The sequence below is a fragment of the Alnus glutinosa genome, chromosome 14 (genome assembly GCF_958979055.1).
Source record: "Alnus glutinosa chromosome 14, dhAlnGlut1.1, whole genome shotgun sequence".
In the NCBI taxonomy this organism is placed as follows: Eukaryota; Viridiplantae; Streptophyta; class Magnoliopsida; order Fagales; family Betulaceae; genus Alnus; species Alnus glutinosa.
The window spans coordinates 18,058,055-18,072,995 of record NC_084899.1 but is presented as its reverse complement, the minus strand read 5'-3'; the positions used below and the strand labels follow the sequence as shown (position 1 = coordinate 18,072,995).

The window sequence follows — 14,941 nt, the reverse complement described above, 5'->3', positions numbered from 1 at the left end:
GCAGCTCCTCTTCACTTCGTCATCTCACTCTAACTGAGTACAACACATGGAAAAATGAGGCAAAGACATTCACCTCCCTATTATGAGCCGCTCTTGCAAAGCTCACATTCCACTGGTTTGAGCCACCATAAAACTCGAAGTGAGTCGCAACAATACATCCTTTGCATGAGCAATACCAAAGAAATTTGAGAAAGCCTCCTTTAGAGGCACATCCCCACACCATTGATCATGCCAAAAACTAATCTTGGAGCCATCTCCCACCTCAAAAGCCGGTATGACACGAAAAATTTCTCCCAACCCATTCTAATATTCTTCCATAACCCCACCCCAAACGCTCAAGAAGGCTCAAGAGAACACCACCCGCCCCAAGAACTGCCAAGTTTAGAGTCTACGCCATTCTCCACCAAGCTTCTCTCTCAAACCCATAACGCCACAACCATTTACCTAAGAGAGCACGATTCAACACCAACAAATTCCGAATTCCCAACCCTCCCTTAGATAGGGCCAAACAAACCCCGGACTAGCTAACCAAGTGATATTTGAACTCTTCACCTAGGCACCCCATAAGAAATCCGTTGGAGCTTCTCAATATGGTTAGCAACACTCGCTAGGAGAGGAAAGACAGACATGAAATACATAAGCAAATTGGCAAGTGTGCTCTTAATAAGGGTAATCCTAACATCCTTTGACAAATACATCATTTTCCAACTAGCCAACCAAAGCTCTATCTTCTCAATAACATCGTCCCAAATATACTTGGCCTTGTAGGAATCCCCTAACAATAGGCCGAGATACATTACCGGCGAAGAGGAAACCCCACAACCTAGAATTCTAACCATCCTTTCCACATGTACAACATTTCCCACAGGAACCAATACTGACTTTGCAAAGTTAACCTTTAAGCCTGAAGTAGCTTCAAAGCAAAGGAATAAGCACCACAAATGACGAAGATGAGCACCACAAAAGATTAAGGCATCATCGGCAAATAGAAGTGAGAGAAAACAAACACACCAGCATTATCCACAGAGAAACCAACCAACAACCTCCCACTAACAGCCGCATAAATCATTCGACCCAAGGCCTCCATCACGAGAACAAACAATAAGGGGGACAAAGGATCCCCTTGTCTTAAACCACGGGAGCTACAAAAAAAGTTTGTTGGAGTGTTGTTTACCAAAACTGAGAAACGCACCGAGGAAGTATAATGAGCTATCCAAGAGCACAATTTCTCCCCAAAACCACACCTCCACAGCATATACAACAGAAAATCCCAATTAACATGATCATAAGCTCTTTCAAGATCCATTTTGCAAATAACACCCGACTTACCAGATTTTAATCTACCATCAAGACATCCATTGGCGATAAGAACAGAATCTAGGATGGTAGATGTCAATTATAATTACTTATCAAAAAAAAAAAATATTATAATCTTAATGGAGATCATTCTCATAGTGACAGAGAAGGGGAGGGGTGGTAGCTATTCATTTTGAAAGCTAAGATTGTATCATAGAATGTGAGAGGCCTGAATGATAAGGAGAAAAGGCTAAGGATTAGAGGGCTTCTAAGGGATTGGAAAGCAGATATTTTTTGTTTGCAAGGGAGAACAATGGAGGTTATTATTAGGGAGGTGGTTCGTAGTTTATGAGGTTGTCATCATGTGTATTGGTCTTATTTTTGGGCTCGAGAGGAGCATCAGGAGGTATTCTGTTAATGTGGAATAGGCGGGTGGTGGAGAAGATTAAGGAGTGTGTGGGCGATTTTGTGGTAGCGTGTTCTTTCAAATGCATAAATGAGAATTTTGAATGCGCATTTGTAGGTGTGTATGGTCCAAATGATGATGTGAAAAGATGTCCTTGGGATGAGTTGATGGGAGACGTCGTAATAGGTACTTTTAAGTTTAAGAATATGTGGCTGAAGCTAGAGCGTTTTGTGGAGCAGTACAAACTTGGTAGGCGTCCTATAGTTATTAGACACCTTCTCTCTTGGACCCCATATTCCTCTCTGCCCTAGTGACGGTGCGTGAAAGCGCGTCCAACTAGGGGCTTGATTTCTTTTCCGTCCTCTCGCATTCTCTATCTCTCATAGCCTCTCGCTTGGTCCTCAAGTTTTGTGTTTCGGTCTTCTGATTTGTTGGGTGGTTCTTTGTTCGGAGATATAGTTTTTTTGGGTTGGTTGTCTTATTCCCGGGTGTGTCGTGACATGGATAAGAATTTCATAGTGGAGTCGAAGTCTTTTACCTTCTCAATCTTAGATGGGGCGTCGACGTTGAGGGTGGAGGAGAAGAGGAAAAATTTCCTGGGTGTTGTCATCTTGAATTCTCAGAGCTCCGAGTGGCTTGCGTCGACGTTGGAAGTGTTGTTGGGTTTCCTGGAAGAGCAAGATTTTGTTAAGTTGTTCAAAGAAGGATCGAAGGTTCTAATTGCTCGGAGAGGTGGGAATAAAGCTGGGCGCTTCTTAGAGGTGACAACGTTCGGGTTGGGTGGTCGGAAATGGTCCATTCTTATCCCCGAGGGCCGTGGAGGGTGGGGATGGTATAAATTCTCTGACGAGCTGAGAAAGGTTGTAGATTTTCTCTTAGTCTCGGTGGGTTGCATGCTCGGTTCCTCATCTACATCGGAGAAGAAGGCTATGAAGGATGTTCAGCCAACTCTGGGCTTGGCTCCAAAGTGGACGGGGCCTTCTTTTGCGGAGGTTTTGAGGTCAGATTCGACCACTACTGCAAAGACGATGCCCATAGTGGGTGATGGTCATTCCTGGTTAATGGCTTCGTTGTTGGAACCTTGCGAGCTTGATCTTCTTCCGGCGGTGTGGCATGCAGAGGCTGATCCGAGATCGGTGGTGGATTGCTTCTCGTTGGAGTCTCACCTGCTTGATCTGTTGGACAAAGACCAGAATGTACGTCTGCAGGGTAAGTACTCTCGTTTGATTTTTGAGGTTTTCGCGTGGCATGACTCATGCGGAAACCTAAAGTTTCCTGTCCGCCGCCATCCTTGCCAGAGACGACAACAAAGGTGTCTTCTGGGTTGGTTCTGAATCGGCTTCCTCCTGGGGGTTTGGAGGTTACAGCGTTGGGAGCCAAATAGGGTGTGAGTCCAGCTTCATCGGTTTTTGTTGGGGATTCTTCTAGGTCAAAGCCCTCATCGACAGTAGTTACAGGGATAGTTACAGGGGCGGAGTCTTCTTCCAAGGGTGAGTCGAGCAGTTCCCAAGTGTTTCCGATGTTTTCTAGCAGGATTCCAGCCTCTAATCTTTTCAGTTTCCCCCCTTCACTGGCACTGGATCTAGGCTTTCCGGCAGATCCTGATCCTTATTCGGCTTCTGTCTTTAAGTTCACTCCATTGGGGACGCTTCAGATTCCTAAACCCTTTTCTGCCCCTCCGTCTCTCGCTGGAGCAACTATTTTGGGAGAGAAGCTGCGTTCTCCCCTCCCTGTGGTGGTTTCTAAGCCTTTTCGGTGTTACTACAGGTGGGCAAAAAAACTGAGGGAAGGGCATTCTGTGAAGTGGAATGATGTACTACTTTCTGATTCCCTGGAAGCCGTAAAAGATGTCTGTTGGCTACATTGATAAGAGGGTTACGGGTGCAGAGCCGCCAGCTGAGAAGGCGGTAAAGCCTCCTGCAATGAAGAAGTCAGTGACGCCTGAATCAGGGCCTTTTTAGGAAGGGGTTTCTCAACCTTCCCCCGATAGTTCCAGTCCCTCCCGCGTCACCTCAGGAGGTCAACAATGGCAGGATGGTAGCTCCTTCCTCCCCTTCGAGTGGTTGCTTAAATGGTTTCTCCCAATCTCAGAATTGGCCAGTTGGTTTTGATCATAACGGGGAGATTGTGGTGTGGGAGGAGGAAGAAGATGATTATTGGGATGGTTTGCCCTTAGATTGGGCGATGGATGGAAATTTGGGGAGGAGGCTATGGCTATTCGAGATGCCATGGAAGAGGAGTTCCAGTTTTTTGCGCGCCAGAAGTCTAAAGGAAAAAGGGAGCTTCTGAATTTGCATAGCTCCATCAATTATGGTGACGAGAACTATCCCTCTAGGCGTAGGAAAGGCAAGGCACACATGTTTTAGGTTTGTTGTGCCTTGACGAGTAGTGGGTAGTCTTGTTCTTAGTTGGTTTCTTTTGTAGTTTGTTTTTTGTTCTTTCGTGTTCTAGGGCCTTGGTGTTTTGGGTTTTCGAGGGTTAGCGTTGGTTGTTCCTGTATACTTTCTGTGTACTTAAGGGCGCCTTACGCTTTCTTTAATAAAGTTCTTATTTATCAAAAAAAAAAAAAAAAAAAAAAGCTATGTGCTTGCACAAAAATTGAAAGCATTGAAATTGAATGAGAAGGTCTTTGGTAAGATATCACTCACATCGGGCTAGCCAAAATAACTAAAAGGTTATTTTAGCTAGCCCTATAGCAAAATTTCCAAAATAGCTCCACATCCAGCTAGCTAAAATAGCTAAAGAATTGCTGAGTTGCTACAGTACAACATTGTAGCTCAACAATGCATAATTTATACTTAAAAAAAAAAAAAATCAATTTGATTCTCTCTCTTCTTTAGGAATAGTAAAACTAGATAAAATAAAAATAAATAAATAAAAAATAAATAGTTTAAATGGAATAGTGAAAGTGAATAACTAAAATGATGAGCCCGATGTAGGTTCTTTGAAAAAGTTGGTAGCTAAAATAGAAAAATTTGTTCTTTAGCTAAATGTTAGCTAAATATTTGTCGAGCTGGATGTGAATGCTCTAATGTAGGGAAGCAAATGAAGGAGATGGTGGATGGTCTTTGTGAGCTGGATATGACTGCAAAGGAAAGACCTTTAACTAAAGATGAACGGTTGAGGAAGGAAGATATTTCTAGAGAGTTGGAGAGGAATATCCTTCTTGAATAAGTGAGTTGGAGACATAACAAGGGTCCTTTGGTTGAAAGAGGGAGATAAAAATACTAAATTTTTCGTCATTAGCAAATTCACATAGAAGAATTAATACGGTGGAGTCCCTAAATGTAAATGAGACCATGACTTCATACTCCGCATAAATAAAGGAACATATTGTGAACTTTTATGAACAATTGTATTTTTAACAGTATAATTGGAGACCAAAGTTGGACTGCCTTTCATTCCTTTCGATTGATGCAAATGAAAGAAATTGGATTGAAAGAGAATTTGAAAAGAGTGAAGTCTTGTAGGTGGTGAAAAATTTCATTGGGGATAAGGCTCCTCCAAGACCTAACGGGTTTTCTATGACTTTTTTCCAGAAGTGTTTGGAGGTATTAAAAGAGGACATTATGAAAGTTTTCAAGGAGCTTCATTACCAAGGAAAGTTCAATGCTACTTTTGTGTCTCTCATCCCTTAGAAAGCTGGGGCGGTAGAGATTAAGGATTTTTGTCTTATTAGTTTAGCGGGTGGTATGTATAGAATTATCTCTAAGGTCCTAGCAAACAAGTTGAAATTGGTGTTGGGAAAGATTGTTTCAAGTTCACAGAATATGTTTATTAGAGTTAGACAAATTCTAGATTATGTCCTGATGGAGAATTAATGTCTGGATTGTCGGATTAGATCTAGGGAATTGGGAGTATTGTGTAAATTGGATTTGGAGAAGAACTGTGATCATGTTAATTGGGAGTTTTTGTTATACTTGTTAAAGAGATGTGGATTTAGGGAGAGATGGCAAGATTGGATAGAGCATTGCATAACTACGGTGTGTTTTTCATTCTCATTAATAGATCTCCATCTGATTTCTTTAGTAGCTCGTGTGGATTAAGATAGGGGGATCCATTGTCTCCTTTATTGTTTGTGGTTGTTATGGACGCATTAAGTAGGATGACATCTGTGACTGTGGACACTGGACTCTTATCAAGATTTTCGAAGGGATCGAGGAATCATGAGGAGATGGTAGTGTTGCATTTATTGTTTGTAGATGACACTTTGATTTTTTTTTTTTTTTTTTTTTAGGCTAATTACGGACAACTGCAGACTCTTCTTACGTTTTGAAGTGGTGTCGGAGCTAAAGATAAATTTGTTCAAGTCAAAGATAGTTCATGTAGGTGATGTGGGTGATGTAGAGGGTTTGGCTAGCATTCTTGGGTGTAGAGTGGCTTTGTTGATGATAAAAGTGAAGGCCCCTCCGCGCATTGCTTTCTTATGGGCCACAGCTCTGGGTAGAATTCTCACGGTGGACAATCTTAGAAGGCAGGGGTTTTACCTGATTAATCGATGTTGCCTTTGTAAGAAGGATAAAGAAACTATTAATCATTTTCTCCTCCATTGTGAGTTCTCTGTAGATATCTGGCACCTAGTACTTATCAGCTTTGAGGTCTCTTGGGTCACACCTAGTAACTTGCCTCAACTGTTCCATTGTTAGAAATTCCTTGGACATGGACATCCTAGAGAAGCTATCTGGAAAGTTATTCCAGCCCTCTTAATGTGGAGCATTTGGAGAGAAAGAAACCGTCGGATCTTTGAGGATAGTGAGTCCGGTGTGCTTCTTCTTAAATCCTATTTCCTGAGATCTCTCCTGGATTGGGCCCTTGCTCATGTTCCTACCTTCTCTTCAGGGAATTTGGTAGATTTGATTTGTTTTCTAGATTGTAACACCCAGTTCTTGCTGCTCATTGTATAGCAGCTAGTTCTTTGGTGATCTTATTTTCTTGTATACCCTTCAAGTACGAGGATTTTCCTCTTTTTTCAATAAAACTTATGGGTCTTCATTTGGGAGCTTTTTTTTTTTAATAAGTAAGAAGACTTTATTAATGAAAGCGTAAGGCGCCCCTAAGTACACATGAAGTATACACAGGAACAACCAAAACTAACCCGCAAAAACCCAATAGAACTAATAAAACCTGAACCCTCGAAAATGAAGAAAAACCCCGAAACAAACTACAAAAGCACCCAACTAAGAACAAAACAACCCACCACCCACCCACCCACCAAAGCACACAAACCTACATCATGTGTTCCTTGCCTTTCCTACTCCTAGATGGACCTTTAGCATCACCATAATTGATGTGGGAGCTTCTTACAAGGCTTCTAACATTTGAAATGACATTACTAAGAAAATGGAACATCGGTTGGCAGGTTAGAAGAGGCTTTCTCTATCTAAGGGAGGCAAGTTGACTTTAATAAAAATTATAAAAATAAAAATAAAAAAACAATTTTCTAATTTATGGACATATTATTTGTCTATTTTCCCTATCCCGATAGGTATGGCTAATAGACTGAAAAAACTTCAAAGGGATTTTCTCTGGAGGGTATGGTGATAAGTTTAAGTTTCATTTAGTGAAGTGGTCGAAAATATTTATTCCAATAACTTTAGGGGGTTTGATGGTGAAAAATCCAATTCAATTTAGGTAAGTGGTTGTGGCGATATGCTATGAAGAGGGAGGCTCTGTAGAGATAAGTGGTAGACACTAAATATGATAGCTTGATGGGAGGTTGGTGTTCTAAGGAGGTTGCGGGTCCCTGCGGTGTGGAAGTGTGGAAATGAATGAGGTGTGGGAAGGTTTTTCTAAATTTGTTAAGTATGAGGTAGAAGATGGATCTATTGTGCGATTTTGGCATGATTTATGGTGTGTTAAGCAGCCTTTGAAGCTTTCTTATCCAGAATTATTCAGTATTGCACGTTGTAAGGATGCGTGGGTGGCGGATCATATGCAATTAAGAAATGGAAATGTCCATTGGAATATTTTCTTTACAAGACTGTTCATGATTGGGAGGTGGAAGTGATCTCTACTTTCTTTGAGTTGTTTTCTCAAAGAGTAAAGCAAGGAGGTGAGGATAAAATTTGCTAGATTCCCTCTAAAAGGAAATATTTGAAGTAAAGTCTTACTATCATGTGATATCTGCTCTGGTAAGTTCCCATTTTTCCTTGGAAGAGTATTTGAAAAATTAAAGCTCTCTCAACTTCAAGAGTGACGTTCTTTGTGTGGACAGTGGCTTTATGGAAAATCTTGACATTGGATAACTTACGACGAAGTTATATTGTTGTGGTGGATTGGTGCGGTATGTGCAAGAAAAGTGAGGAATCTATTGATCACCTCCTTCATTGTGAGATTGCAATAGAATTATGGGGTTTACTTTCCATTTGTTTGGTGTTGCATAGGTTTGCCTCGAAGGGTGAGAAAGCTGTTGATGAGTTGGAGAGGACATTTGGGACATCGTACTACTTTGCAGTGTGGAAGTTGGCTCCTTTGTGTTTAATATGATGTGTTGGAGAGAGCGAAACGCAAGGAGCTTTGACAATCGTGAGACTGCGATGTTATAGTTGAAAAAGATGTTCCCATCCCTTTACACATGGATAGTAGCATTCAATAGCTTGCCAATTTCCAATTTCTCTGAGTTTGAGTTTTGTCTTTTTCCCTACATTAGGGGTCCCTTGTATACCTCATGTGTACTAGGGTCCTCTCTACGCTTTTAATGGATTTGAATTACTTGTCAAAAACATTTATCACTAATTCCATAAACATAAGTTTTTAGTAAGTAGGCCACAATGTATATTAAGCTTACAAGTACTTGCTCTAAAAATTGAATTTCAGTTTTCTTAAATTAGTCGATGGCTGTGATTCTCTTTGGTGGATGTATTAAGCTTAATATACATCGGCAAGGAGCTTGGTTTGGGGAAAAAAGAACAAAAACATGAGCAAAACAACAAAACAGAAAGATTAACAAAACCTGCACTTATTTTGAAATTTTTTCTCTAACTATGATGCATTATAAATATCAGTTATTCTTCCCTATATAGAGATTTGAAAAATGCAGAGACAACAATTGACTTGGTTCAAAAGTACTATGAAGATAAACAAATCTAAGATTCATGGTATATGCTCTAGCCCCTCAAAGGTCTTTTCAAGCAGCAAATGCCATTTTCTGTCAACTTACTTCAGACATGGCAATGGATACAGTCCTCAGGATATCCATGAGAATAAGCAGAAATTGGAAAAAGAACTTTACCTTGATGCAGCAGAAACCTCATTATCACTGGCAGATTTACAGAGCATCAGATAAACTGCAGCAAAGAGCAATCTTAAAATTCCCTCTTCAGCGAGATTTACACCCACAAGCTTTTCTAGAGATCTGTTCATCCACCAAAAGGAAAGAAGAAATCCATCGGTTTAACATTATATGATTGCCCTGAGAACAAAAACTCAATATGATCCCTTCATAACAATATTGAAGTAGTAGATGCTCTGGTCTGGCTGTTGGAAAGAGATATATCTAGATAATTTTAAGGAGATTCTCTGACATTCAAGTTTCAAAGTATAGAATCAAATTACTTACACTTGATTGGCTCTCTTTTGGTCCTATTAAAAGAGGTAGGAAGAAGTTTGCAGGAAGACTGGGCGATGCAGGCAAAAGGTCCCCAAAAAGAAACCTTAAACACCAAAATTATTCAAATATAGTCTCTATATTTGGTTGCACCTAATCAGCACCCTTTATGTGGTTACTTTAATTACTATTGAGTCTTGGTTCTAACTTGTTTATACTTGTTTTAGATTCCTATAAAATTAGAATCAGGGAATTTCTATGAGAAATATATATGAGCTTAGTATAAATCAGAACTAGATTATCAGATCCATTCTAGAATAGACCAATGGTTTGTGAAAAATACATGTACACATAAATCTAAACCGGTCATTCCAGAAAAAAAAAATATGTACTCTAATATAATAAATCATATTCTTAAAGCAAGCAGCCTAGAAAGTCATTTGACAAACAAGCAAAGTAATAATGGCATATCAAAAATAAAATCTTACCCCTCTATTTCATCAAATTTCAAGTAGTCCAACTCTATTTGCAACCGACGCATCCGCGAAAGTTTTAGGTCCCACCCTGACATGGTAGCATCTAGATGTCATGGAACCACTCAAATACAGTTTAGCATATTCCAAAAAAAAAAAAAAAAGGCATATCCCCAAATGCAGAGCATTTGATGAACAAGTATCCATCACATGTTAAAATCAAAGAGCCAAAACCAACGAAATTAATTTAGTATTGTAGCCCTTCATGTATTTTGGTTTCTAAAATCTTCTCCAACTGCTAGTTCTGAACTTTTGGAACTATGATTTCTCCAAAAGAAAAAAGAAAAAATAACAGATTTATTAAAAGTATCATATTCCTCCCACCAAATAAAGGACTGTTGAAGAGTGACTAGATATTTAGTAAAGTGCCAAAACAAATATGCTCAAAGAAAGGAAGACCCTCAAACAATCAAATGAAAATATAAATTAAATTAAATAATATGATCAAGACTATAACCTCTTTGTGTGTGTGCGCATGTGTTGCATACACCTTGAAGACACAAACAAGTTCATGCACTTTGAAAATCGACTCTAGTCATTCTATTCTTGTCCACAAATGGATTAAACCTAAGTAAATATGATATATTGCATTTAGTTTGAACATCAACTTTGACAGGCTATAATTTCATATTATCCTGTATAATTGCTGTTCCAACCAAATACCCCACAAGATGCTATGCATTGAATCTGACTTTCGATAACTCTACAGCCGACTCATATCCCATGGAATCTAAATTGCAGAATATCCGAGTTTTGTAAAGATACACCAAGATCTTTTACTTATACATGATGATTCATGATTATGGCAGTATTCCACACTAAGCATATCTAGATTACTCACATTTTCCCATTTGGACAAAAGTTGAACAAGCTTATACAAAATCCACACTATCAGAGATCATCATCGACTTCTCGCTAAGAAAAGTCTAGCCCAAAGAGGGAAATGACACATCAATAAATGCTTACATGGAGTTATCACAGAACTTTAAAATAGGAAGGGTCTAAATATCTCAATGGATAAACCAACCAACACTTTTAAATGAACCTGTCCCCTCCCCACCTGATAAGTGAAGTTGTCAATGAAGCGTCACTTGGGGGGGGGGTGCATCAGCAATGAAAAAACACTTAAAATCTCCAAATTCACATTGTTAGAACATTAATTAAGTGATTTAATCTAGGAACGGCTCACCTGCACTAGTTCGAATCTCCTCTTCCCCCTCCCTTGGGGCCAAAAAACTTATCAGAAAAGATTTTGGCACATCATTTAAATTTGACCTTATGGTTTACAATAAGTCACATCATTAAATCAAAATCATTCTCATGCACTCTCCAACTCACTAGCTCACCCCTCAACTCACTCACTTAACCACCCCCATTTCCCCCCTCCTCCACCCCCAAACCACCATAGCCATTGTCTCCACCGAGGTAGCATGTCACAATCTATGGTGCCAATAGCACCATACTCAAAATGGATGTTTCCCAATCCAAGGAGACATCCATTTGAGCAAAGATTCTTCAGTTTTTCTCTTGGTTTTGGAGGGTTGTAAATTTAATCTTTAGATTTTACTGGGGATTGAAGGGTTAGACTCAATTGGGTTTCTTTAGAATTGGATTGGGGTTCAATGGGTGGAACCAATTGGTTTTCTTTGCATTTGTCCTGGGGTTGAAGGCTTGGAGTCAATTAGGTCTTTGTAGAATTTTTTTTTTTTTTTTTTTTTTTTTTTTTTTTTTTTTTTTTATAAGTTAATCAAGTCTTATTAAAAGTGTAAGGCACCCCTAAGTACACCGGAAGTATACAAAAAGAATCACCTAACTAGAAAGAGAAAAACGAACAAGGAAATCGACATAACTAAGCAACAGTGGGGACACAAAAACTACCGTCCAAAGATACAAAGTATGAAAAAACAAAGCTAAAATAATCCTCCATGGATGGTGGACCTCTCCAAGTCTTCGAAACACCTATTATTTCTTCAAAAACTTCCCCCTACTTTCGGTACATGCCTATTTCTTTCCTTCCAAACACACCCAAAAAGACAAATCGCCACCATCTTCCAAATCACAGCACTCCTCAGCCTTCTACACGTCCACCAACAAGCAAACAAGTCGATAACTTTTCTAAGCATAACCCAAGACATACCAAAGCAAGTAAAGAGAGCAATCTACAAAGCGGAAGTCATATCGCAATGAAGAAGGAAGTGATCCACTGATTCCACATGTCTCTTGCACAAGCACCATCTGTCCAAAATAATAACATGCCTCTTCCTGAGATTATCCTTTGTAAGGATCTTGCCTAGGAAGGCCGACCACGAAAAAGAAAAAAACCCCAAAGGAGCCTAAGTCCGGCACACACTCTTCCATGGGAAGCGACTACCTTCAAAGCAAGCCAAGGAGCTAAAGAAGGAATTGACCTTGAACAAGCCTCTTTTGGAAGAGACCCACCAAAGCCTATCTTTACGACCTATACTCACAAAGACTAAGTGCAACACCTGGAACAATGAAGCAAAGACATCCATTTCCCAATCATGCCTCTTTAGCAAAGCTCACGTGCCACTAAGTGGAACCACCCAAAAGCTCCAAACTGTCCGCAATAGAGGCATCCTCCAATTGGGTCTTTGTAGAATTAAATTGGGCTTCTTGGGATTTGGTTTCGGATGGAATCAATTGGGTTTCTTTCGAATCTATTTGGGTTTCCTGGCATTTGGCTTGGGATAGAATTGCAAGAGCTTGGATTTGAAGGTTGGAGAGAGTTGGATCTATTTGGCTTGGAGTCCTCAAATGTTGGCTTGAATTGCACCATGGATGGAGAGGACATGGTCCTCCAAGTCCTACATTTTAAGGGGGAATTGGCAACGGCAGCAGCGTGAGTTTTGAGGAGGTCGAATGCTTTGTCGAAGTTCTGTTTCGTTGGCTTTGTGGGTTGCAACCTTCAGAAACCTTGTCCAATATGGATGACATTCTTGTGGCTAAAAGAACTAGAAACAGAATGGGGAAGTGATATGTGGGGGGTAAAATGGCTGGATAAATGGTACTAAGGGATTTATGTAATGATGGAAGATTGGTCAAGGAAAGCAAGAGGACACATACCTCCTTCGTATTCCTTAAATAGGCAAGACTCGTATATTACATGTGATAAGTATAAAGTTTATTGAACAACTACATAGATCTTGATTGATTTGGATGCAATGGAATTTTAGAGTCAACTTTAGTATGGATGGATTTATGTAATGAGGGAAGAGCCACTTTATTATGTATTTGATGAACTTCATGGCATGGAGGCCCAGTTGAAGGATTCAGGTAAGGTGGGGGATTTTGTGCATTCGAATGGGTATGAGGGTTCAGGGGAGGACATTATCGGGGTAGAGAAGGTCATCCATAGACAACGGTGGAAAATAAAGAAGAGTGGTCCGCAAATACTGTGTCGATATGTGATCAACAGAGAAGATGAGAGGGTGCTGTCTCTGGGGCGTGATTTATGAGCTCTGATGCTTTCTTCGAAAAAGGTATGGGGGAAGACAGTAAGGAATTTCAGACAGTAAATATAGATGGTGCTGAGAGTGGATTATGTTCAACTATAGCGGACAGGGAAAATCATTTTGATGCTTTGATCTGGTGCCTTACAGTATTGATGAAGTGATGGAGATAGAACCATTGGAAGCCCTTCTGGTGGCTGTTCTAGAGGGTCAGTATTTTCCTGAGATAGCTTTGTTTGATTGGGTAGTCGAGAGGGTGAAAAATTTATGTCATGCGGTGGGCTTGTCATATGAGGGGGTTATGAGGAGCAAATGTTGGCACTATTTACAGCTATTGAAGCAAATAGGAAGGAGAGTAGAATGGCGAGTTCTTCAAATGTTTTGGCAAAGACAAATACCAAAGGAAAAAGAGAATTACAGCCATTGGCATGTTCAATCACCTATGATGCAAACAGAGGGACATCAAATAAAGATAAAGGAAGGGGGAGGGGCTTTCGTGTGCTTAATGATCCCTAAGATTTTATCCTGGAATGTGAGGGGACTGAATCTGGAGAAGAGGATGAAGATTAAGGGACTCGTAGGAGAGTGGAAGTCGGATATTGTTTGCTTGCAGGAAACCAAACTTCAAGTTGTTAATAGGGAGATGGTACGGAGTTTGTAGGGTTGCGCTCATGTGGATTGGTGTTTTTTAGGGTCCCTGGAGGAATTTTGCTGATGTGGGATAGAAGGGTTGTGGAAAAGATGGAGGTTTGGAAGGGAAGATTTATCATTGCTTGCTCCTTTCGTTGTGAAAGTGATAATTTTGAATGGGCTTTTGCAAGTGTGTATGGTCCAAATGATGACCACAAAAGAAAACCTATGTGGGATAAATTGGTTGGAAGTATGAGTTGGTGGGAAAAGCCTTGGTGCATTGGAAGAGACTTTAATGTTATTCGTTCTCCGAGTGAGAGATCAGGAGACAACGTTATTCATCATCTATGGGGGAGTTTTCAGATTTCATTATTGAACAGAGGCTTATGGATAGTCCTTTGGTAGGTAGTAAGTTCACTTGGTCTAATAATCAGGATGTGCAATGTTGGTCAAGAATTGATAGATTCTTATTTTCTCCTGCGTGGGAAGAACAATTTCCTAATGCAATTCAAAGGAGACTTCCTAGACTTTTGTCAGACCATTTCCCTCCAATGCTTGATTGTGGGGTGACGAATAGAAGTGGTGGATACTTCAAGTTTGAAAATGTGGCTGAAATCTGAGGGATTTTTGGATCGGGTGAAATTATGGTGGCAATCTTATAAGTTTCATGGCTGTCCTAGTTACGTGTTGGCGTGCAAATTGAAGGCTTTGAAGGTTGACTTGCGAAAATGGAATGAAGAAGTGTTTGGGCATGTAGGGCAACGGAAAAAGGTTTTGTTGGATGGTATTCAAGAGTTTGGTATCATTGGAGAAGGAAGAGCATTGACCGAGGAAGAAAGGGTGATAAAGGATGATTTTTCTAGGGAGTTGGAGAGGTTGCTGCTATGTGAAGAGGTGAGCTGGAGACAGAAGTCTAGAGCTCTTTGGTTGAGAGAGAGGAATAAGAACACCAAGTTCTTTCACAGGATGGCTAATTCAAATAGAAGAAATAATACTGTAGAATATTTAACTGTCAATAGGTCTTTGTCATTAGATGCTACAGCAATCAAGGCGCATATAG

The 14,941-nt window shown here is 40.1% G+C and overlaps 1 protein-coding gene across 3 annotated transcripts in view; it reads right to left on the bottom strand.

Annotated features, from left to right (window-relative positions):
• LOC133857165 (uncharacterized) overlaps positions 1-14,941 on the bottom strand; it is a 60,371-nt gene that overhangs the window by 37,348 nt on the left and 8,082 nt on the right. For 2 of the 3 annotated variants that reach the window (XM_062292309.1, XM_062292308.1), the window contains exons 4-5: positions 9,737-9,812; positions 8,934-9,056 (exon numbers count right to left, since the gene is read on the bottom strand). In XM_062292309.1, coding sequence (XP_062148293.1) covers positions 8,934-9,056; positions 9,737-9,812 — 199 coding nt within the window. Of the gene's footprint in view, positions 1-8,933; positions 9,114-9,736; positions 9,813-14,941 lie in introns of those variants that run through there. The other variant, XM_062292310.1, reaches the window with a different exon arrangement.